A 26,520-nucleotide genomic window follows, 5' to 3' on the forward strand; every position below is an offset into this window, starting at 1 on the left:
GGTATGTGTAAAACGTAAACATCAGTTTTCTTTCGAACTGGGGTCGATCGCATGAAAAGCCGTCAGCCAGGTACTGAGGACACGTCCCTCTGCAGCAGTGGTTCCTAATCTTTCTTAGGCCATTACCCTGAGTGCTATGAGACATTAGCTAGCAGCCCCGCCTTACCCCCTCCCTCTTCCCTGTTGTCTGTTGCTCCCCCTCTAGCACATTTGATCAAATTTAGCACGTAACTAAACCGTGGAATGAAATACTTTACTTGGAACACTTTTATTTTTTAAATGATGACGGAAAGATGAATGACGTGTGTGTGTGTGTGTGTGTGTGTGTGTGTGTGTGTGTGTGTGTGCGTGTGTGATGCATCGTAAGTCCTACTCACAACTTCTTCTCATATGAGAAAGTTAACTATCCACAGTGAGGGTACACATTTGTAACAAAACAAATTTCCCCTGCATTTCCTCTCCATTACCGCACTTGCTTGACCTGCACCTCATTTAAAATCAGAGAAGTTGAAATATGTCCTCTGTACTTACTGTTAGTAAATTAATTGATTGTTCCACTCCTTATTTCTGAACTGGCAGAAACTGGTAGACATCAATCAGGCTGCTCATGCTTTGCGTCTGAGCACAGCCACTATTAGTAACAGTAGTAGTAATAATAATAATAAGACTGTGTACTGCACGATAATAGTCCCTTATGTAGATACTGCTGTGTTTAGAAGCGGATAAGGAAACGAATTGTGGCCCATTGAAGGTACTGGGAGAAGATATTTTCTTGGGATATTTAGCATTTGTTACATATATGTCACACTCTTATCATCTGCGATGTAGGCAGGAAGCACGTCTTACCTGTGTAATGGATGGACTATGTGAGGAACCTGTAACCTTCACCGCATTAACGCTACTAATTGAAAAAAAGTGTTTCTTGATAACTTGTATAATCACTATTAGAGTAGTACAATATTGTGATAACAGTATTGACCCTTTAAAAGTAATTTGGTTTCGTGACTGAAACAGAACCAAATCTTTCAGTTTCTCCCCTCACAAAATTTCATTCTACCCCTCAGGGTTAATTAATTACCCTCGTTTGGGAACCACTGCTCTACAACATACTTACGAGTTATCAAGAAACGTGAATAACGGATATGGTGTTCCCCTTGTAAGGCTGTCGGCTCCAGAGCCAAATTTTAATTTATTGTTATCATCATTTTGAGCTCTCAGGATCTTCGCTAGCTAATTATTTTGAACTTAGCTCAAACGTCTTAACTGTTTTGCAAAGTTTTCTGATCATTAAAAGGAACTACTTGCCCTATTTAGACGTAAATAACTTTTTACTGTTTTTATTAACATATTTTAAGTTGAATTACTTCGCTTTGCTGGCGTAGGTGTCACATTGTAGAGCTCTTTCTGTATTCATTGTCTCTGGATGTTTATACTTGTTAATAAATTGTGGTCTTGGCCCTGGTTCTCAGTTAAAATTGTTGTCTGTAATGTAATGAGTGCATTTCAGGATGTTTCAGTAAGGCCAGCGACTGCGTGAACCTAAACACAGATTGTGTGGGACGACGCCTCCAGGACTGATGGCCGGAGGCGAAATTTTGTTGAGTGTATTATGACTTAATTCTAAAGGACATGATTGTTTCTTTCCTCATTTTATTGTACAATTCTGGCACTTATTTGAATTATATAATGGTTTGCTTAATTTAATATTTTTCTTAATGTTAATGATGTTTATTTGGATGCCTGACACTTCCACTCCCAGTTGCTCGCTACTACCATTTACTGAGCTTATTGTAAAACGTAACTTCTAAAACACGAAGATAATGCGCTGTAGCACTGAGACGGAACATGAAGATTCACACGCGACCAATGAAAAATGACACCGCTGACAACCTTAATTCGTTAGCAGACTACGGGTGGCACTTCAAACCTTTTCTGTAATAAAACGACCGGAGTGTTCCTCGCGCGTAATCTTACCGAGGAACAATTACTGCGACGCAGATTCATAAACGTATGCCATGTTATGCGTAAACGTTGTTTCCGTCGTCGCCGGCGAATGCTGGTTTACTAATCACTTGTCAATGTGGACGGCACTCTTGGTGCTTCGACATCTTCTGCTAAGGGTAAAAAGAACGAAGTAAGGGGAGTAGGTAAAGCTACTCAATTTGTTCTTATTCATGGACCTACTTTATTTTGTGGTGCGAAGTTAAATTTTTCTTTGATGAAAGTTTCTTCTTCTTCCACTTTGGGTAACGGATGGATAACAGTTGCTTTCGTTGCTTGTAACAATGCAGGGAGAGCCGGTTTGGATTCCTTTGCAACTCGTGAAATCTTTGCTTACCGTACTATACCTGTTTCTGAGATTATTATTGCTAGTGAGGGTTCCTACCTTTTACCGCACGGGAGTTTGTCTTTGTCTTGTCGTAGACGTTGTAAGATAAATTCCGATTGTAGTATTCACTTATGGGTGAAGGCTAGTGGTCCTTCTTCTTTGGAAGATTGTCGCATTGTGGGTGATTGTACTTTATATAATCATTGAAAGCAGTTCTCAAAATCGGCCCTTTTAAGGGCCACGAATACTACACATTGATCTTGCCAAAAGCCGAGAAGCGATTCTTCTTGGTGTTTTAGCTCTCTGGGGCACTCTGGGATGCTCTCTGGGATGCTCTCTGGGCTGCTCAATAGATGTCGAGCACAGTCTCTGATTGGTTGCCTTCTTTTTGGCGCGCAATTCAAACAACGTTGAGCAACATGGGATGTTATGGGGGATGGGTACTAAGGAACGTACAGTATGTCAGCCATGTCGAGCTCACATCCTTCGTGATTTTCGCTGCAACAAAACCTTCTGCTCACTGCAGACGTGATTCCTATGTAATTCAAGTGGTTACAACGCAGGTATGTATTGAAACGTCATGATGCATCCTAAGCACCAACTTTCTGCCTTGATGTAGCTCCGTCTTGTGAAACAACGTGCTCGCGTTACAAAAATCAAAAAAAAATTCAAAAGTGTGTGAAATCTGATGGGACTTAACTACTAAGGTCATCAGTCCCTAAGCTTACACACTACTTAACCTAAATTATCCTAAGGACAAACACACACACCCTTGCCCGAGGGAGGACCCGAACCTCCGCCGGGACCAGCCGCACCGTCCATGACTGCAGCGCCTTAGAACGCTCGGGCGTTACAAATGTAGTTATGAGCAGAAGCACTGATTATGCAACTTATTTACTTAAGATTATCGGAAACAATAATGCACGATGAATCGAAAGTGTTTGGCCAGAGACAACAGCAGTTTTTTTTATTTTTATTTATTTATTTATTTTAAAGGACCAGGTACTAAATGTCTTCGTAACTGGTTCAGTACAAACAACGTACAGGTATAAACTTACGTCGTAGATCATACGTTACCTTTCTTATTTAACATCGTCACATGTTTTGATCAATACCGGCATTCTCTAGTTTCCTTGTCGACGTACATTTCTTGAGTCACAATCCGCTGTCTCAGACAGAAACATGACCCGACAGAAGCTCTCGCCGATAACGTTTCTAACACTAAGCAGAACTGATACCGAGAATAGCTATATAAAGGCAGCACGTGGAGTAGCATTCCGCGGATACAGCTCACAAAATGAAAGTCGCGTTGGTGCTTTTCGCCGGTAAGTTAAAATCTTATGTTCATAACACCAAACGGGTCACCAGTGCATTAAATTTTACTTAATCACGTTAAACTGTTACAAAGTCTTGAAGAGTCTCGTGAGTTGGTCCCTTTTTTGATGTGATGTTCCTGTTGTAATTTCTACTAAGCACTTTCCTGTTTCTTCAACTAAGTGAAAATTCCGTAATTTTGCAATGTAACTTATGTTAGATGACTGTGGAATTAAATATTATGTTTTTCCGTATTCTTGCTACCTTTTACTCCCCTGCCCTTGTCTCTCTAGCCCCCCCCCCCCCCCCCCCCGCCTCTCTCTCTCTCTCTCTCCCCTCACACACACACACACACACACACACGCACACACACACCACATGAAATTTGTGATAACTCATAATATTGCACACTACAAGAAAAGGTTAATAGGCCGGTTTTCTTTCTTATCAAATAAGACCATTTTTGGGAGCTGTCCTTCTTAACAGAATCTGTATACAAATTTTCAATCTCCTTTCGCTTTTAATTTCCTTTACTTTGAACCATTTTCAATGAGACATGAATGTCTCCAGCGTCCAACACTTCATCATACTTTAAACAACTTTACATACATCGGCCTTTCTTCAGAATGTAAGTACTTTCAGAACGAGCTCTGTATGTCCTCCTTCGTAGGTTCTGTATACAAGTTTTCAAGCTCCTTTTGTGTTATGTTCCCTATAGTTCGAGCCATTCTCTATGAGACATCACTATCTCCAGCCTCCTTTACTTGGTCATATTTTAAACAATATTACATACATCAGCTCTTCTTCAGAACGTAAATACTTTCAGTAAGAGCTCTGTATGTTACTGATTCGTCTCATGAACTACACTAACCTTTCATATTCGAATTCTTCTACAGTATTCTCTCATTCACTACCGTTTGTGTAAGTAAAACATTATCTTGTCAGGATTATTAAGAATTAGAAGAGCTTAACGTCAATGACACACACGCAACATACCTACAGAGACGGTCAGCCCAGCATGACTTTCATTCCTATGTTTGTCATCAGTACAACATTTAATGTCATGGTGTCTGAGATCACGCGGAAGATGTGAGTCGAAGCTGTTTCTTTAAGGAGTGAATTACCCCATAATTTACAGAATGCGTATAAAACAGTCGGCAAGGTGCGAGCAGCACTTGCGCACTGAATCTACTGTACAAATTTAATGATGTATTCAGACAATTTATCCCTTTTGGCAATCGAAGATTTCGAAGTTCTTTTCGTGTTATCGATATTGGCAACAATCGACCGGAGACTTTCGAGAATGCTTCCATGAAATTCGAAGGCAGATAATGACAAAAGAAAAATTTAGTCGCATTAAAAAAAACAGAAATTAATAATTTTATGATTATTTTGTTTTACTTCCAGTGTCAAAGCTTTATTCTTGCCAAATTTCTGAATTATGGACCAAAGGGAAGTACCTCATACGTTTTAAGAGCAAGTTGGCGAGTATCAAAATCTGTGGCGCAAATGACTGCACCTTTTGATTTCTTTTATTTAGTAGCTAAGGATTTTAGCACCGTCAAGGGAAAATACACCTTAGTATGGGACATAATATTCAACAATATTCATCCACCCCTCCTTGAGAGAAATGTGCCTTAACAGTTAGACGAACGGACAGACAGACGGGTAACAAATTCCAAAATTTTCTTCGTTTATATAATTACAAATTAATAGTTTCTGTACTTTTTCTTTTCCTTTAAGTGTGAAACTTTCTTTCTTCCCAAATTTCATAATTCAAGGTGAGCGAGAAGTACCGTGTAGGTTTTGATGACCAAGTCTACAGGTATCAAAACATGTGACATACATCTTTTGATGGTACTGGCTTAGAAGCTTCACGATTTTCCATCTCGACGGGACCGTACACATATGTGACAGACGTTTCAGCTTGGTACTTCTACTCGTTCCTGAGAAAAAATACTCGGCCAGACAGACAGGCAGACGTAGAATAAAGTGATGCTATAATGTTTCCCTTCTTACCTGCTGAGGCACGGAATCCTAAAAAGGAAACAATTTACTACAGGATATAGAAATAACTAAATTCCCAAAACGACAGTTAATTGATGCTCATCATAATAGGTATATGATGAAAGGCAGTCTGTCTATTTACATTTGACAATGGATGTACCTCTCAACATTTAAGTGCAGAAAACTTAACACTTTCTTTTGCACTTTATTTACTCTTGTGGCACACGATCTGATGAAAGATCTAAATAACAGCACCTGAGCGGCACGCGTTTGAAGCATAACTGTCCAGTGAAACAGACTATAATGTTGATGCATCGTTCAGCATTCTTGTTGATGAGGATTTCTGTACATATCCTCATCAAATTCCTACAAGAGAACTTAACGTTCGGACTCGACGTTAGGATCATCAGCACTGTCAAGGGTTCGTACAGCATAACACCGTAGTGTTTGAGCCAAAGCTTAATATGCCACCGTTTACGTAACGCACACTACCTTTCCTTCAGCTACAATAGAAAAATCTGAACTATTTAAGTATATTCCACGTCTTTCACAATGACACGCGTGAATCAGAAGAAAGGAAAAAGATATTGAATTATTTGTCACATTCAGTGGTACACATTGATATAAATTGCTTTATACGCGAAAAGAGGAACTGTCTCTCTCTTGATAATTACTACAAGCAGCCTATGTATCAAAACCATTTGGATACATTTTTGTCTACAGCCTTTTGAAACAAGTTCGAAACGATTTGATAGTATGCGACTCGGCGTGTGATTGATGACACAACATTTTCTTCCCTTTTTACGCACTTGTGTAGTACCATGTATTATAAACTTCTTACTGAAAACAGATCGTTTATAAATCACAGTTGACTAAGAACAACAATAATACATGGTGCAGTGATCTTCGTAAATTTACATGGAAATGGAAATGAGCCTTTGGCGTCATTGGCCGGGAGGCCCCTTGCGAGGCAGGTCCGGCCACCTTGGAGCAGGTCTTGTTACATTCGACGCCAGATTGGGCGACCTGCGCGCCGGATGGGGATGAAATGATGATGAAGACAGCACAAAACCCAGTTACTGAGCGGAGAAAATTCGCGACCCAGCCGGGAATCTAACGCGGGCCCGTAGGACGGCACTCCGTCACGCTGACCACTCACGTATCGGGGCTCGCAGTTTACATGATATTCAATAAGTCTTAATACTTCTATTATCGAATAACAGATTCTGAGTTCCTGTGGTTGTGCCATACAAAATAGTCTTGGAGCATCAAATCACGTAAGTGCTACAGATCGGTTTGTGGATAACGGTTACATTCGCACTCGCGAGACTCGTCTTGAACACCTATCTTCTGCCTTTATACACAATTCTAACAGGATGATATAGTTTTGAACAATTTGTAGCACATTATCTTCTGTAACGTGATCTATAAGCATGTCTGACGACATTCTTCATTACTATGCAACCTGAAGTTCAACAAAGAGGTATCCTGTTCTTCATATTTTCATACAGGTCAAATTTTATCATGTTTGATATTTCAGTGGTGGTTCATATATAGTTAGTGGTACCGCTTACATATTTTGAGATACAAGAACAAAAACAGAAGCTAACGAAGTTATTTGCTGTGCCTCTTTAAGGATCGCCTTACATGCTTGTACTGCAGTTAGAACGACAGTTATAAATATTTGATCTCTTCGTAATATGACTGTTACTTCAGTTCCTTCAATTTTAAAATATATTTTCATCATATCTCACAGGGCGTTAACAAATTATCACAGTGTGTCTCTCACGTAAGGAACGATCTGTGAAGAAATTATTTAAGGCTATGTTACTGGTTCTTTGTGCTGTGCTGTGTATGATTTTGGGGCCTAATACATCCAGTGAACATATTTGCTCTGAAGATTTGTTAAAAAATTTAACAGTGAAGTCTCAACACAAATGTACCAACACCGCCCATACATTCATCGTTACTGGGAGAGATTTCTGAACTCCCGTTTAGAATTGAAATTCCTCTGTAATTATTCATGTCCATCGTACTTGACTAGAAAGGAGCTCTTTTTGCGCTCCTTGTTAACCACCATGACTTGCAAAACTAATTACGCTCTTCTGCACAATGACAAATTCATTTTGGGTACCGATACAGATCTGTAGATAGGTAATCTCTTCACAGTGTACTTTCCGTCAGATATTCTACACCATCAAGTTTTCCAGATGAGCTTCTGAGAAGAAGAAGTACAGGCAGATGAAAGCTGTTAGACCGGACAGAGAGCACATGGGTCTGAATTTTAGTTTTTGTCCAACTCTGGAATTTAGTTTTAAGCTTTCGCTAAGTTACAAGGATATCCTTCTGTTCCACGCTGGTTTTCCAAATTACTTGCTGAAGCGTGTATGGATACAGCTGTTGCAAAAGTTATTGTTTTACACCAGCGTGTCATGAAAGTAAAGTTCTAAGAAGACTATTTATTTGCTTCGCGTTCTAATTCATTTTCACTGTATCAGCGAGTAAAGCAATTACTAATGTGGGTAAAGCAGTCTGTTGTACGGTATCTCTACACATTTCGAAAGACACTGCAGAGAAAACAGAAAGTTAACCGAGGCCACCAAGCGAACATTTTAACTTTAAAGAGAATTTGAAGAAGTATTAATTTATTATATCTCGTAATTTATTGGGCACGTCATCAAAAAGGATCTGTAGTTAATACAATATTTACGTTTTGTCAGAAACGTGTTGGTCATTATTAACGAGAGTTTGAAAGTTATGCGCCCGATCAATGTAGCTATTGAAGTAGCTATAGCATGTTGAGGTAACATTTCACCCGCACAAACTTTTGATCGCTGAAGACTGAAACCATCCCAGACTGGCGATTATAATTACGCCAAGGAATAAGACTAACGCAGACGTGAAGAATGAAGTTATTGACAAGCCTTGACTGCCAGGCGCGCCTTAGTATCATCTCACACGTTACGCAACAGTTCACCTTCATGAACTACCTCTAGGAAGATGCAAAGACACGATACGTTGTACAACTTCTCTTATGTTTGCTGATTTTGAGTTTTGGAAAACATACAGCACATCCCAAAGTCTGTGTTTTGTGATCGATGTGTAAGATATGTAGCAGTCTTCTGAAATCTTTGTTGCTTTACCATTCCACATTTTTTCTCCTAACTGTTGTATCTAAGAGTTTGATGCGTCTTGTTAGACAATGACAGTTTGCTATGCAGCTGCTTAAGTTAGCTCATAAATTGTACTACTTTAGCCATCACTGTCCAAACGTTTATGCAACTCCACGACAATTAAACGTAAGAAACTGGCGGGACGGTTCTAAATAACAGGTAAATAAAAATTGAATATACGAATGGGAGTGCCTTAGAACTGGTCGAAACAGTAAATTAGAATTAGTAATTATGTCTAAGTAGCCAAAGAGTGTATCGTAGCAAGCAAGAAAAAAAATACTTACGAGTCGTAATGTCGTGTGATCGCGGACGGGCAACACAATGCTCTGGTAGACACTGCACTAGGGAAATTATTTCTTGAAATTTAATAACAGCCAACAACAGCAGACCATCTATTTTAATAAAGGAGGCATTTACGTGCTCATAAGGTCATCAAAGTTACAACAAATGTCAATGAGAACTTCAGTGAAATTCTTGTTCACAAAAACACGGCTTTCTTTTGAGTGCACACCCTTAACTGACACAGAGTATGTCTTGTGTAGACAAAATTGTGGCAACTGCCGAGCTATTCAGGCGTGGGAAAGACTGCTTAAACAAACGTGGCAAGCGTACGAGACTTTTACTCTGAGGCACCACAGCGGGGATCGTTTGAGCATCATGGTGGTTTTACGGATCGTGAGAACTGTCTCAGCTGACCCTGTATGGAACCGAAAAACGATGCCGTGACAATACTACCATACGCTTCCACCCAGTTCCTGTATTCACTCTCACTGCCTGCTCAAGAAAGCCTCTGCTGCGTGGCACAACAATATCAATTCCGTGAAGCTATTTTTCCTATTTGAGATTTCGTGTTTTTCCTTTGCAACTACAATAAATTGCAATTTAATTAAATTTAATTACTACGATTTACCTATTCCTCATAATTTATTGTTCAGTAATATCATAAAGCAGGAAAGATATTTGCGAAAGGAAAAAATGTATGTGATGAAACTATTTATATTACAGTCTGTGAAGGAATTGTTCGGAAACTGTGATGTGTCAAGATTCAGTGCCAGATGCTGATCCAAACCATCACTGGATGTATCCGTTTACATTATACTTTTTCTGCGATTAGAGTGGGATGTCATTTGGTGGCCGACTAGTGCCTCATTTAGGATCTCTAGGTCCAAAGGCCGAAACAGTGCCGCGAGTGCTTCAAAAAATGGGTTCAAATGGCTCTGACCACTATGTGACTTAACTACTGCGGTCATCAGTTCTCTAGAACTTAGAACTACTTAAACCTAACTAACCTAAGGACAGCACACACATCCATGCCCGAGGGAGGGTTCAAACCTGCGACCGTAGCGGTCGCGCCGTTCCAGGCTGTAGCGCCTAGAACCGCACGGCCACCCCGGCTGGCAGCACAGTAAAGTTTCACAACAAATTCTCATGAATAAAATACTTCAAGTATACTCCAGAATATTTCTAGAATATTTTTAAAATCGTGAATTCCGTTCAAAGTTTTATACTTGAAACTACGTTAGTTATCCCTTAACATTATTTTCTGGCACGCTGGGAGCTCTGACTTGCCACTGTTTACTTTCTGGGCGAATTAACAAACCTCTATTGTGAAACTTCTGAAAAATACAAATTTTAGGGTTCTCATTGTTTCAGTTTATGATACTAATATTTGCATTACCAATTCCACAAATAATGAAGTATAACAGCCTCAAAAATTAATCCACTATTCAGCCTAATTTTATAGCTGGTCCTTAACATTTCTGCCACACAATGTCAAATAAATTCACGTCAACAATTCTAATGAACACAAAATTGTTTACTTGCTTAAAGATCTTTTCCTATTTACCTCATTAAGAATAATTTTTTGAGCACATTTGCGTTCGGGAACATATTTAGGATCCCTGTCTGAGACGTACTTACCCGTATCATCCTCAGATTTGTACAAATCTTCGCAGGAAAGCATTTTACTGGCACCGACACTGCACACGTTACTACTACTAGCAACCGTATTTTTGACGTTACCACTGCTTACAAATACACATCCTGACTATGACGTCATTAGTCAAAATCTGAAATTAGAGATAAAGCTGTAGTTTCTCAGTTTATCGTAGAGCCACTAATAACAATAGAATGGGAGACTCAAACGTTTATAACGGGTGGCAGGGACAAAGAATGCAGTGAAATTCTTTTAAGTGCTTTATCTGAAAACTACCTTGAGCAGTTAAACAGAGAACCGACTCGTGGCGATAACATATTAAACCTTCTGGTGACAAACAGACCCGAACTATTTGAAACAGTTAACGCAGAAGAGGGAATCAGCGATCATAAAGCGGTTACTGCATCGATGATTTCAGCCGTAAATAGAAATATTAAAAAAGGTAGGAAGATTTTTCTGTTTAGCGAAAGTGACAAAAAGCAGATTACAGAGTACCTGACGGCTCAACACAAAACTTTTGTCTCAAGTACAGATAGTGTTGAGGATCAGTGGACAAAGTTCAAAATCATCGTACAATATGCGTCAGATGAGTATGTGCCAAGCAAGTTCGTAAGAGATGGAAAAGAGCCACCGTGGTACAACAACCGAGTTAGAAAAGTTCTGCGAAAGCAAAGGGAACTTCACAGCTAACATAAACATAGCCAAAGCCTTGCAGACGAACAAAAATTACGCGAAGAGAAATGTAGTATGAGGAGGGCTATGCGAGTGGCGTTCAATGAATTCGAAAGTAAAGTTCTATGTACTGATTTGGCAGAAAATCCTAAGAAATTTTGGTCTTATATCAAAGCGGTAGGTGGATCAAAACAAAATGTCAGGACACTCTGTGACCAAAATGGCCCTGAAACAGAACTAAATGTCGTTTTCCAAAGCTGTTTCACAGAGGAAGACTGCACTGTAGTTCCTTCTCTAGATTTTTGCACAGATGGCAAAATGGTAGATATCGAAATAGACGACAAAGCGATAGAGAAACAATTAAAATCGCTCAAAAGAGGAAAGGCTGCTGGACCTGATGGGATACCAGTTCGATTTTACACAGAGTACGCGTAGGACTCTTTCCCCCGTTCTTGCAGCGGTGTACCGTAGGTCTCTAGAAGAGCGTAGCGTTCCAAAGGATTGAAAAAGGGCACAGGTCATCCCCGTCTTCAAGAAAGGACGTCGAACAGATGTCCAGAACTATAGACCTATATCTCTAACGTCGATCAGTTGTAGAATTTTGGAACACATATTATGTTTAAGTGTAATGACTTTTCTGGAGACTGGAAATCTACTGTGTAGGAATCAGCATGGGTTTCGAAAAAGACGAACGTGTGAAACCCAGCTCGCGCTATTCGCCCACGAGACTTAGAGGGCCATAGACATGGGTTCACAGGTATATGCCGTGTATCTAGACTTCCGCAAGGCATTCGATACAGTTCCCCACAGTCGTTTAATGAACAAAGAAAGAGCATATGGACTATCAGACCATTTGTGTGATTGGATTGAAGAGTTCCTAGATAACAGAACGCAGCATGTTATTCTCAATGGAGAGAAGTCTTCCGAAGTACGAGTGATTTCAGGTGTTCCACAGGGGAGTGTCGTAGAACCGTTGTTATTCACAATATACATAAATGACCTTTTGGATGACATCGGAAGTTCACTGAGGCTTTTTGTGGATGATGCTGTGGTATATCGAGAGGTTGTAACAATGGAAAATTGTACTGAAATACAGGAGGATCTACAGCGAATTGACGCATGGTGCAGGGAATGGCAATTGAATCTCAATGTAGACAAGTGTAATGTGCTGTGAATACATAGAAAGATATGTCCCTTATCATTTAGCTACAAAATAGCAGGCCAGCAAGTGGAAGCAGTTAACTCCATAAATTATCTGGGAGTACGCATTAGGAGTGATTTAAAATGGAATGATCATATAAAGTTGATCGTTGGTAAAACAGATGCCAGACTGAGATTCATTGGAAGAATCCTAAGGAAATGCAATCCGAAAACAAAGGAAGTACGTTACAGTACGCTTGTTCGCCCACTGCTTGAATACTGCTCAGCAGTGTGGGATCCGTACCATATAGGGTTGACAGAAGAGATAGAGAAGATCCAACGGAGAGCAGCGCGCTTCGTTACAGGATCATTTAGTAATCGCGAAAGCGTTACGGAGTTGGTAGATAAACTCCAGTGGAAGACTCTGCAGCAGAGACGTTCAGTAGCTCGGAACGGGGTTTAGTTGAGGTTTGGAAAACACCGAAGAGTCAAGCAGTATATTGCTCCCTCCTACGTATATCTCACGAAGAGACCATGAGGATAAAATCAGAGAGATTAGAGCCCACACAGAAACAAACCGACAGTCCTTCTTTCCACGAACAATACGAGACTGGAATAGAAGGGAGAACCGATAGAGGTACTCAAGGTACCCTCCGCCACACACCGTCAGGTGGCTTGCGCAGTATTGATGTGGTTGTAGATGTAGATGAATATGAATGACTCACACCACGTAACACGTTTGACCTGCAAGATCTGTGTTCCCCATCCAGTACTCCTTACCACCGTTCACCGGATATGTCTTCATATTCTCAGAACAATCACGATGTTAGAAACACAATATTTCACATTTTTTCTCGTGATTTGAATTAAAAGGGTTAGAGTATGAAAAAATTTTTTTACGTGAAATCGAATGCACTTCAAATGCCAAAATTCTGTTGACCATTATTTTTTTGGAAGTCTTCACAAATTTTCCAACTGAAGTGCCACGTGACATTTCGGGCGCCACTGACAATTCGACGCAAGGGAGCGCGGGGTTTCAGGGGTGGATGTTACGTCAAGAATCACGACACAGTGGTATGTAAGAGAAATGAGGCAATACTCTGTAAGACAGAAAGAAACGCGTAACACGGATGTATTAACCGAATGTGACGGAAATCGGTAGATGCAATACACACGCACAGCCAAACAAATAATTACAACTCCATAAAAATAAAATCTCTCTCATTTATTCACGAGAAAGAGCTTCACAAATTGAACAAGTCAATAAGGCGTTGGTCTACCTCTGACCATTACGCAACCAGTTATTCACCTTCACACTGGTTGAGAGAGTTGCTAGATGTCCTCCTGAGGAATATCGTACCATACTACGCGCGAATGGGTCCTCAACACAAGTTCCGGCGACATTGCTGACCAAGGCAGCGCTTGGGAAACAGAAAGACAAGCAGTAGAAACTCTCGCCGTGTGCGGGAGAGAATAGTCAAGCTGAAATGTCAGCCAAGGATGGCTGACCATTAAGGGCAACAAAACGGGGCCTAGAACAAAGTCGATGTGCTGTAAGGGTACCGCGGATGGCAACCTAATTGGTCGAGGTGTGAAAAGAAATGGAACCCCAGACCATCACTTGGGGGTGTAGGGCCTTATGGCGGGCTACGGTAATGTCGTTCTGCCGCTGCCCGAGGCGTCTCCAGACATGTCTTCGGCCTGCGACCTCTTGAGTGGGGTAGAACTGTCTTGAGTGATGTGTTCTAACTGGGATACTGACATGACTGTCGCTCTCTATACGCCCCGACAACTAGGAGTAATGGTCTGGGGTGCCATTCCTTTTCATAGCAGGACGCCTTTGACTGTCAACTGCGGCGCACTTAAACCACAATGGTACGTCTACATCTACATCTACATCTACATCTACATCTACATCTACATAGATACTCCGCAAGCCACCGTACTGAGGATGACTGAGGGTATCTTGTACCACTGCAAATTTCCTTTACTGTTCCACTCGCAAACAGAACGAGGGAAAAACGACTGCCTATATGCCTCCCTATGAGCTCTAGCGTCTCGTACTCCATATTCGTGATCCTTAGTCGCAATGTATATGGGGAACAGTAGAAACGTTCGGCAATCAGCTTTGACTTTGAATGCCCTCTCTAAATTTTCTCAGTAGTGTTTCTCAAAAAGAACGTCGCCTTCTCTCCTGGGATTCCCATTTGTGTTCACGAAGCATCAACACTTACCTGTTGTTCGAACCTACCGGTAACAAGTCTACCGGCCCTCCTCTTAATTGCTTCGACGTCTTTCCTCAGTCCGCCCCGGTACCGATCCCAAACACTCGAGCAGTGTTCAAGAACAGGTCGCACCAGCTTCCTACCTGCTGTCTCCTTTACAGTTGAACCACTCTCTCCTAAAATTCTCCCAATAAACCGAAGTCGACCACTCGCCTTCCAAGCCGTCCTCACTTCCTCGTTCCATATCATACCGGTTGGGAACGTTACACCCAGGTATTTAAACGTCGTGATTGTGCAAAGCTGGACGACGATCATATTCTACGTTCCGTATTGTTTTCCCACCATTACAAGCCATCCTGGGCTGATATTTCAGCAAGATATGGCCCGCTCTCATACCGCGGAATTTTTTACTGCTGGTCGTCTTGCTTTCCAAGCTCTACCTCAGCCACAATGGTCGCCGGATACCTTATGAATTGAAGACATTTGGAGCATTAAGCACAGGGCTTTCCAACCTCTTAGGGATTTTGAGAATCTAAGGACCAGAAGTGGACCAGCGGGTCATTGCTCAGATGGTGACTCTCTGCCTCTTGGATAAAGCTCCAGATATTCAGCAGTTGTAATCATTAGTTTGTCTGTACATGTGCACTAAATTTGTCGATTTCCGCCGCATTCGGATGATTACTTCGTAGTGCGTCGTTTGTTTTACTGTGTTCGTTGCCGCATGAATTGCCGACGCCTGTGGCACGGAACACGTGCTAGCCTCCGTGCCAGCAGTCGCCACCGAGGTGTTGTGAGGTGTTGATTTGCTGCAGCTCTTGGCGCCCTCGCCTTCGCGGAGGCGTACCGCACATCGACTCTGATGCCGTGTCCCAGCCACTGCCCGCCGTCGCCGAGGTTCGTGTGCGCCAAGGACAAGCAGGGTAACATCTACAAGTTCACCAACCACTGCCACATGCGGATGTGCGCTTGTAAAATGTGTAAGTATTGTAGCATAAATCACACATTACTAAGTGTAACATCCAAATACTTGCGGGAAAGGCGCCTCCAAAAAGTCCCGGAAGGTTATTTTCATTTCTGTGATAGCCAGATATCTCACTTTCCTAATAATGCCTAACCCAGTCTCTGCCCCAAATTTTTTCAACATTTCAGGAACATCAGAGATAACCACAGAAAGTGAAGGCAAACAGTACTTCATTCCCCACTAGTTTCTGTCGAAACGATCGTGAACTGTCTATATAGTCGTTTAAGCAGTGGCGGTTGGTGCTCAATTTCCTTGGTGGTGACCAGACAAAACGTTAGAATGCTTTATAAAGGAATGATTCCGAATTGTTTGTTATATGACCATGGTTTATGCTATACTTCCTATGTTAAAATGGTAATTACAGACTTATCAATATAATCCATGAAATACTGTAGCTAGTAATAAATAATATACTTACAGAAATGAGCTCACCAATTTTAATGTGCTCGTGTGTGTGTGTGTGTGTGTGTGTGTGTGTGTGTGTGTGTGTGTGTGTCTCGTGTAATTTTATTCTAAAACACAAATATGGTTAACTGTGGGAGGAAGCATGTGACTTCTGTACTGTTGGGAATATAACAGAGACAATTTATTTATTTATTTATTTATTTATTTTTTTTGCACTATGGCCAAGGCAAAATACTCAGAGAAGAACCTTGACTAGGGATGCTTTCATATGTATTTCACCTTACTAACATGTTAACTAATGAGGTCTTTGTCCTAGCGGGTTACTTGACAATATGAATAAGTCTGTTGTTGAAGCTCGGAATTTCGCTAATTCCTTCCTTACCAATGGGACAGATAGCCAGTGAGTTCATCGTTTCGTGACCCATACTCTTCCTGAAGAAGACCTTAGTTATTTTCGAGTGCTGAAACTATGCTTTGCTTTTGCTGTTGAAACAGGTTTAGGTAGCGCGGATTGTAAGAATATGTGCACTTTAGAGAACGATTCTTCAAGACGATATTTCTCAGGGAAAGTGATCAGATTACTAACTGATGTAATGCTTAAACGTATTGTTACGATAACTCACTGCCAGTTTATTTTGCAGATTATTCTGGCACTTAAATGGACTGTAACTTAATGACAAGGTATTGAGTAAAGTCACTGGGAAATGTTCCCCGAATGGAGCAAAACTTTTTGGGTAAATAATTTCAAGGCTGATAAATATATGAGTGGTTTGTTGGTCAGATTGTAACACACTTCTTTGGCATGTGCCGTCAGATTAGGATCAGTGCATTAATCTTCAGAAAATAGATACCTTGCAATATTATCTCGTATTTCAGAGAAATAGTAAAAAACTGACGTGATGCATTGTATGTGGTAAGGGAATTTGAACTCTGCAACTTAACAGGGTCATACACAATATCAACATGTTTCGTAAACTCACAGAAAAAAATTAGAAGGGAGAAAATTCCGAATTCTGCACCAAATTTCTTGACGGTAAAGATTCTCTTCCTCAGGCTTGCCAAAACATTCCAACAAGTATAATTCGTTTTCTTGATAAACAACGCGAAACTGGAAGTTCCATGTAGTTGAAGAAAATGAAGGGACTCTCTTATTGTTGAGTGTGTCTGTCACAAATCACTTCTCTTATGAGACGAAGAGGTAGACGCAAATCAAGGAATATTTGCAAAGAACAACCAAACAGACTTCATGTTGTTAGTGAAAGTAATTGCATAACCTAATTCGCCTGATGTGCGTAACAGTGATCGTACGTGCTGTCGTATCCTGGCAACGTGTCTAATAAAGGGCTTAGGAAGCTGTTTTTCGGAGAGCTAGATAACAGTTCAAGCAAATCTCATTAATGGAGTTTATTACAGTAAGTTAAATTGACAATACTTAACTCAGGGTTTTCACAAAGAGGTGTCACAAGTGATTGGTGACATGCAAATAATCAGTGTCCTTCGGTATATACAAATTTAATGCAAGTAAAACGCAACAATTCATAAGTCACGGCTAAAGCGTCTGGATGACGGTCGTCTTCTAGTGCGCCCGTGGCTAGGCGGAGTGGCGCTTACATTGTCTTTGCATAGGGGCTGCTCTTGTCGTGGTGTCATCCCAGTCAGCATACTGTTAGCTGACGCCGGCTGAAGTGGCCGTGCGGTTAAAGGCGCTGCAGTCTGGAACCGCAAGACCGCTACTGTCGCAGGTTCGAATCCTGCCTCGGGCATGGATGTTTGTGATGTCCTTAGGTTAGTTAGGTTTAACTAGTTCTGAGTTCTAGGGGACTGATGACCTCAGCAGTTGAGTCCCATAGTGCTCAGAGCCATTTTTTTGTTAGCTGACGGCGTCTCACAGCCCCCTCTGCTGTAACGTTCCAGACCGACGTGCCGGCGCTTGATGTTAAGGCGGAACACGTGCCATATGGGAAAATACTTTGTACGAGAGACTGTACAGCACCAAGATTGCCGCTTATTACCGGGTCTCCACCATGTGTCACAGCAGTGGGTGTTTCTTCAACACAGACATGTTTCAGACTCCAGTTTAGAACCTCACTAAGCTCACGTTCTGTCCTACAATGAGCATTTTAAAAGGGAAGGAATCTTTGAACAGGTTTCTTTCCGTTAATATTTTGCAGTATAATGACGTACTGACTTAACACGCAATATCTGTTGGCACTCAAAGAAAAGTGGCTTTAATCAGTTCTTCAACATAAACTTAGTAGAAGCAGTACAAAACTTCATTTTATATCACGTGTGACGCATATTTACTAAAGCTGTTTAAGTGGTTATCTTGTTACACGCAGTCAGAATTTCCTAAAAGAGATAACGAAACAAGGAAAATGACTTGATTAAATGACTCCCGACTGTCATTGGGAGCCATAGTACTAGCTCAAGAGGTCCACATAACGTGAAGCACTCTACTGTTTGTTATTTGCCTATTTTTTGTAACTAATACTTCGTAGTTGTGAATTGATATTGTATATTCTGGATCAATCTGTGCCACAGTGACAACGTTCCCAAAGATGTTGTGCTTACAAACATTTTCTAAATATACTCCACACTCCTCATGGTTCTTAATTCGTTCACTTAAATGCTTTAGGTGCTTACTGCTGGCTGGTTTCCACAATACTCCAAGACCAAAGTAACACGGAATAACAATAAATTAACCTTTGTTTTTTTTTTCACTCACCGTTAACCACGACTTCTTGGAGAACCTTGTATTACGAAGAGCAAACCTATAGGTGTATGGGTTTTTACGTTTTGTCTGCCATCTTTCTTGTGAAGTAAAACAGTTAGAGCGTTGTTACAAATGGTTCAAATGGCTCTGAGCACTATGGGACTTAACATCTGAGGTCTTCAGTCGCCTAGAACTTAGAACTACTTTAATGTAACTAACCGAAGGACATCACACACATCAATGCCTGGGGCACGATTCGAACCTGCGACCGTAGCAGTCGCGCGGTAGCGTTTTCTTTTGTGCTTGTTAGCGCAATGTAACTAACGGAATGTGGTGTCTGTCCAGCGTAAGTTCGTGTTTTGGCTTATTCATGCTCCTAATATTTTCACTGGATTGTCTCAAATCGTCTTGAACACATTCATAATGTGCAGTCAAATGAAAAGGTCAATATCGAAGTACGAACCCTATTACTGGCCAGAGCCGTACATAATGGCCATTGCTGTTATGCACTTGCCCACCTTGTTACGAGACGATGAATACCCTGGATGAAGAGCTCCTTGAGTTCAATATGGAACCACTCTGTCATGGCCTGCTGCACTTCTTCAACCGGTCTTTAGTGGCGTCCCCAGAGGCGTTTCTTGTGTGGCCCAAAAACGTGGAAATCACAGGGACTCAAATCACAACTATAAGCGGGGTGGTCTAGCACCTCCCACTTCCACGACGCCGTTGTATACTGTGTTTGTTCGGCAATAATGAGACCGGGCATTGTTGTGCTGTAAGATGCCCTTCGTGAGGTCACCCCGGCGTTTATTCTTGATTGCTAGCCGCAGCCGACTGAGAACGTCGCAGTATTTGTTGGCGTTTGTTGTTTGTCCTTTGGGGACGAATTACACCAGAAGAGGCGCTCGTCGAAGAACGAGAGCACCATGACCATCCCGGCTGATGTTGTGAAACAGATTTTCTTTCGTTTAGGTGACCTACATGCTTCATCTGCATACTCTCATGTTTGGATTCCGGTTGAGACAGTTGGTATATAGATTCATCTTTGGTAATGATCTTGGAAAGAAAATCGTCACCCTTGTTCTGATATCGACCTATCTTTCCTCGGACAAACAGTTGGGGACTCACTGAGCACAAACCTGAAAGTAACCAAGTTAATTGTTCACAGTGGCATACACACTGCCACCGACTCCTGTATGTGAGCACTAATGGCACGCAAGGTGCCTCGTCTATGAGTTTGAAAACAACTGTCAATAGCAGCAACTGCCTCATCAGGAATTCCACTCGTCCCTTGTACGGGTCGCGCATCATACGTCACTGTCCCCCTGCCATCAGGAAAACGCCGACATCACTCACGCACTGTTTTGTCTGAAACACACTTCGTACCATACACACCTAGCATTCTCTTGTGTATGTCCGCTGGACAGACATCTTCCGCACAAAGAAAGTGTATTACACACGTCACTGTTCTTCCTTGGTAACGACTGTCACCGGCACCTCAATTGATCGGTGACACAGCGCGAGAAAGGAACAGTGATAAGTAAATAACCTCTGCTAACGTGCCACACCATGCGGAACAAATGTAAGATTTACTATGGCCTACATATAGGTGGATATAAACAGCATACTGGAGTAACACCTCCCTAAAATCGTTTGTCGAGATATCTGTAATTGGACCTTTTCATTTGACTGAATCCACACACACACACACACACACACACACAAACACACACACACATTTAGCGAACGGTTACACATATTGAAACGCAGTTTTCGGCAAATATTAGAACGTCGGGGAACACGTATATTTATGTTTGGCTAATGTTTTTAGCGCTGATATCAACTGAGATATTGAAATAAGTATTTCTTTACTCGAATAGTATAAACTACATTCTGTAGTTACTGAGGACACAACAACAGTGGTAAAATGTTCTTTAATGTTGAAGTAGAAACATATCGTAAAAGTTTCGAGAAATGTCTTAGAATGCCAGAGCACGATGGCCGGAAACGGTATTAGCGGTGCAAACCCTGTCAAGGAGGCGTTTTGAACCAGTCTGTGAAGTTGAGTAACGTAAGGCAGGCCTGCGCTCTGAGAATAAAGCCTTATTTCCCCTTGAAACAACTTACGATTTAGATTTAGCTTCATGTACGAATGTTGTACGAGCATAGGGTATTACGCTATAGGCTAGGGTCAAGAGTATCACAAAGGACTTAGGAAAACTATTTCACATTACCATTTCACATTATCGTATACTCCCACATTTACGTGAGCTGAAACAGAGAAATCAACTGCACATTCTTCAAAAATAAAGAGGTCTTATAGTTTGCAAAATGCAACTACTGTATCAAATATATGTATGTTAATAGAAAGAATTGACGTCTCTTTTCTTTTGCACGGCTGTGTGCTTCTAACAAGTGAAATACATGCACTGTTTCTACCTATTACTTAGGCGTAAAACACATACACTGCATCTACCTGCACTGCTCTAAACTGTATAGTATGAGATACATTCATTGAGCTAAACATTTTACTGACAATACTTTATAGACCACATGCACACCGCAAAATAAATATTCTTCTTAATGAAACGTCGTTTGCCGCGCGGGATTAGCCAAGCGGTCTTGGTCGCTGGAGTCATGTACTGTGCGGCTGGTCCCGGCGAAGGTTCGAGTCCTCCCTCGGGCATGGGCGTGTGTGTTTGTTCTTAGGATAATTGAGGTTAAGTAGCGTGTAAGCTTAGGGACTGGTGACCTTAGCAGTGAAGTCCCATAAGATTTCTCACACATTTGCACGTTTGAAACGTCGTTACATGTTGGACGTAAGCAGGGCATGACAAGTGTCACGTACGATACACACAGTCGACTTACTTGACATTGCAATACAGTTTCATACACACGTAAATAAAATAAACAATTTGAGAACAAAGATTTGGTAACCACTCAAATAACATAACATAAATTTTGCCTTCAAAAATTATAACTTTATCCTTTACTTAAGTATGTCTTCAAATTGTTAACCATGGAATGAAAGGCGCAGTTTCAATCGCCGTTCGAAAGAACGATGACAAGATGTAATTACAGTGGGTAATATGGTAGAATATGCACTGACGATTCGACGGCACGTATCCTCTGGCGTTTGTGGGGCTTTGTCACAGACTACATCTTTGAGTGCTATCCACAGAAAGGAATCGAGAGGAGTCAAGTCGGAGGACCTCGCAGGTTATTTGACAACAGAATTTCGTCCTATGCAAAGTCCAGAAAAGTTTTCATTCTGTATTTGTATTGCAAAGTAAATCTTACATTTGTTCCGCATGATGTTGCACGTTAGCAGAGGTTACTTACTTATCACTGCTCCTTTCTCGCAACGTGTGACCGATCAATGGAGGTGCCGGTGACAATCGTTACGAAGGAAGAACAGTGGGGTGTGTGAAACGCTTTCAAGATGTCTGACCAGTGGACATACACAGGAGAATGCTGGGTGTATGTGATACGAAGTGTATTTCAGACAAAACAGTGCGTAAGTGATCGGCGTTTTCTTGATGGCAGGGGGACAGTGACGCATGATGCGCGACCCGCACAGGGGACGAGTGGTATTCCTGATGAGGCAGTTGCTGTACAATCGTCCTGTTGCAGCCACATGCCCTGTCGAATATCCAGTGGTACCTTTTATAGAAGAACCTACAGACCGTTCGTCAGAAAGTGGTCGTACTAACATCCATTTAGAACGACTGAGATGAGGTAACGTCCCACAACGTAATTTCCTATGATGCAGCCCCATACGTTTACGCCCCACGGCTATTGATGCTGCACGTGGTGAATCTCTGTGGATTTTTGACTGACCAGTATTGCATGTTACGCAAATTTACATTAGCGTGGTTAGTAAAATTTGCTTCATCGGTGGAGAGCACACGTTTGAAAAACGTAAGGTCGCCTCTCATTTGCTGTAGGGCAAACTCACAAAATTGTGTATGACGGTCGAAATCACTGTCATCGAGTGCCAGATGTAGTGGCAGATGATAGGGATGGAAATTCTATCGATGCATGATGCGAATGACCCTCGTCTGACTGAATCCACATTCCTTGGCAATATGTCTCGTACCACTGTGCGGATCATTAGCGTCGCAGCCAGAACAGCTGTTTCGTGTTCTCTGTCAGTTGCAGTTTTCTCTCTTCTCCCCTTTCTGACGTTCAAGCAGCCTGTCTGCACTAGCGCTATAATAAATCCCGAAATTATCTGGCGCGTCGGACTTTGGTGATCAGAATAGATAGCCCTATAGCGCTGTAATGTTTTTACGGCATTTCTTTTACATTCACCATGCGGAAGTAGTATATCAAACTTCTCCTCATTGGTGTACATGTCTACACTGAACGAATGTTGAAGTAGACAAGAAAACAGGAAAATATGTTGATACTCTGACACAGTATAGCACGAGAGCTCTGGAAGCACTGATAACGGCGATTCCAGCCACTGTGCTCTCAAATTACAGGACACTTCTCGATTTTTTTTTTTTTTACGAAAGGCTTCAACGTCTACATTAACAAACGCTTAAGCACTGTAAATGTCTTCTCAGGAGCTATCGAATGCAGTTATAAAAAGTGTACGGGTCCTTCATAAGAAACGTACTTGCTTCAATATCTCCGTTGATACGAGCCCTAAACATCTTCAACCACACAAAAAAGATACTTCCGCCGGCCGGAGTGGCCGAGCGGTTCTAGGCGCTACAATCTGGAACCGCGCGACCGCTACGGTCGCAAGTTCGAATCCTGCCTTGGGCATGGAAGTGTGTGTTGTCCTTAGGTTACTTAGGTTTAAGTAGTTCTAAGTTCTAGGGGACTGATGACCTCAGAAGTTAAGTCCCATAGTGCTGAGAGCCATTTGAACCATTTGAACTTCCCTCAAAGCTCTAACATTTTCTGGAAACCACGTTTCGATATGTGAAACATTTCGCAAAATAAAAGGTATCTTACATCTTATTTGACTTATTGTGTCTATAATCCACGTAACGTGTGGATGATGGCTCGGGTGTTGCGTTCCGGACAACTGACCAAAATGTGATGGTTTCTTTCCCTGGTCGGTATTTAGATTTTTGTAGGTGTACCGTAGTTCGCAGTCCTCATTAAGCTCTAAGTTTCCCGTTAATTGGCTGGCTGAATCTGTTAAGAAGTTGGAAGAAGGCTGGGACATACCGTCACCAATAGGAGCATGTTTTGGTAAACACTATGGTGTTCAAAAAAACTTTTAGCTTAGTGACAGCTTTACCTTTTCTTTCTGTCATCCTCGGATTATAATTGGTTTACTTCCTCATTAACGCACTGACGGAAAAAGATCGCAACAGCAAAAGATATTTAATGCTGAGAAATAAAGTTTCGGGAATATATTTGTCTAGGTAAGATTCTAAAGTGATTAAGATTGAAGAATCATAGATTAATGTATGCGAGAGATAAGCGATTGAAAATATGAAACGGTGCTACGTTAGTAACCACAATGTTGAATTCAAGCATGGATTTCCATGCCTGCTGCACTCGGCTGGTGAAAACAGGGACGGTTAATGCTGTTTGTGGATGACACTAGGATAGTTATCCGATGATGTCTCATTTTTGCACGATTGGAGGCAAATCTTGTGATCGATCAGGTCAAGGCAATATGTTGTCACTTTGTAGGACATGTCTGATTACAAAGACGTAATGTCACAGAGCGTTATCCTGTTGGAAAACACGCCCTAGAATGCTGTTCATGAATGGCACCACAACAGGTCGAATCATCAGATTGATGTACAGTTTTGCAGTCAGCGTGCTTAGTATAACCATGAGAGTTCCTGCTGACATGCGGAACCGCACCCCTGACCATAACCCTATATTTAGGACCAACGTGTGTAGCACGCAGAGAGCCTGGTTGCTGGTCCTCAACTGGCCTCCTCCTAACCAACACACGGCCATCACTGGGACCGGGACAGAACCGGCGTTCATTAGCCAACACAACAGGCCTCCACTCTGCCCTCCAATGCACTCCCGCTTGACGCCAATAAAGATGCAGACGGTGGTGATTTGGGGTCAATGGGATACACGCCACAGGGCGTCTGGCTCGGAACTGTTCTTCAAATAAGCGATTTGTACCAGTTTTTTATGTCACTGTGGTGACAGCAGCTGCTCAGATTACTGCTGCAGATGCAGTACCATGCACCAAACCCACACGCCAAACAAAATGGTCATTGCTCCCTGTGGTACCACATGACCGTCTGGAACACGGTATTCTTGCGATCGCTGAGTCTGGTGACCAAAGCTGCCGGGATGATACACATTGGCTTCATTCCTGCCAAGTTTTTCTGCAGTATCGCAGAAGAAACATCCAGCTTCTCGTAACCTTATAGCACGACGTCGTTCAAACTTAGGTGTTAATAATGGCATCTTTATCGCCTTAAAGCATTCTTGACTAACATCAATCCACTACGACCATTCTCAATTTAACTAACGCTCAATACCGTTACAGCTTGTATTTAAAGCAAATCTGAAATGCATTTTCATAGTGCCGCTTCTAGTAACACTTTTATACAGCTGGAGCGAAATTTGAATGAACTTCATCTTTAAGAAGTATAAACATGCCTCCCATCTTCCGCTTATGTCACACAACTCCCATCTAGTATTGCGATTTTTTTCCGTCAATGTAACTGCCACTATTTAAGATTTTCTTTACTTCTGCATTCTTCACAAGGGCAATTTTTGCCACTTTGCTTCAGAAGCAATTGTCTCTGATATTTACAGCATAAAAGCTTCAGTTTTGCACAGTAAATGACACCCATAGAATGTTTCAGTGAGCTGTAGTGGAGCGAAATTCGCGTCCACAACTAGCACATTCCGTAAATCACATCGCGACACCGCTGTTATCGTTACTATCCATGTGTAGAGTCCAGAGTTCCTTCCCCATCTGTGGTCACGGACCTGGTACTCTGACCCTCCTGATCGAACTTCATTCCTCTGTAGCTTCCTGCTGATGTGTGCAGTGGTGCCGACAGTGAGCGGAATTACCTTGTGTTGCAGGGCTGGAGGAGGTGTCTGCCAACAAGTGTCGCAACGACTATCCCGGTTGCCCTCTGAGGGTCGCAAGCGACGAGGTCGCCGGTGAGGAAGTCGCCAGCGACCAGGACCAGTCACAGAGCGACGAAAGCAGCGACGGCGACTCGCAGTCCGCCGCCGCTGACTCGCTGGACCAAGCCCATTTGCAACGCAACTCGCTCAGGAAGAAAGCCAGCAGACCGGAGGATTACAGATACTGAAGCAATACACTGGATATGTAAATGCTTCTGTCTCGCTGCTAATAAATGAGTAATGCAGCAATGAACTCTGTCTGAACATTCACTCTGGACATCAGTAGAGCCTTGTCATTAGCTACATTTCGTCTTTCCATTCACATCAACTTTAGTTGTAAGTAGCGGCAGTCTTACATCAGGTAAAACACATCACAACAATTGCACATCTCAACTGTATCAGGGCATGAATTACCAATGAGATGTGGAAGCGTTGTAGGCGTACAAATACGATCGAATAGTAAAAAAGGAGTGCAACGATAAAGTTTCTCCAGAGAAACTGA

At 41.9% G+C, this 26,520-nt stretch overlaps 1 protein-coding gene across 1 annotated transcript; it reads left to right on the plus strand.

Moving 5' to 3' along the window:
- Positions 1-3,567: 3,567 nt before the first annotated feature.
- Positions 3,568-26,271, plus strand: LOC126455650 (uncharacterized). Its single transcript, XM_050091416.1, has 3 exons — positions 3,568-3,654; positions 15,609-15,773; positions 25,971-26,271. The coding sequence occupies exons 1-3, from the start codon at positions 3,627-3,629 to the stop codon at positions 26,204-26,206; spliced, it is 429 nt and encodes a 142-aa protein (XP_049947373.1). The 5' UTR covers positions 3,568-3,626; the 3' UTR covers positions 26,207-26,271.
- The last annotated feature ends 249 nt before the right edge of the window (positions 26,272-26,520 follow it).

This window comes from Schistocerca serialis, chromosome 2 (assembly GCF_023864345.2).
Source record: "Schistocerca serialis cubense isolate TAMUIC-IGC-003099 chromosome 2, iqSchSeri2.2, whole genome shotgun sequence".
Lineage (NCBI taxonomy): Eukaryota > Metazoa > Arthropoda > Insecta > Orthoptera > Acrididae > Schistocerca > Schistocerca serialis.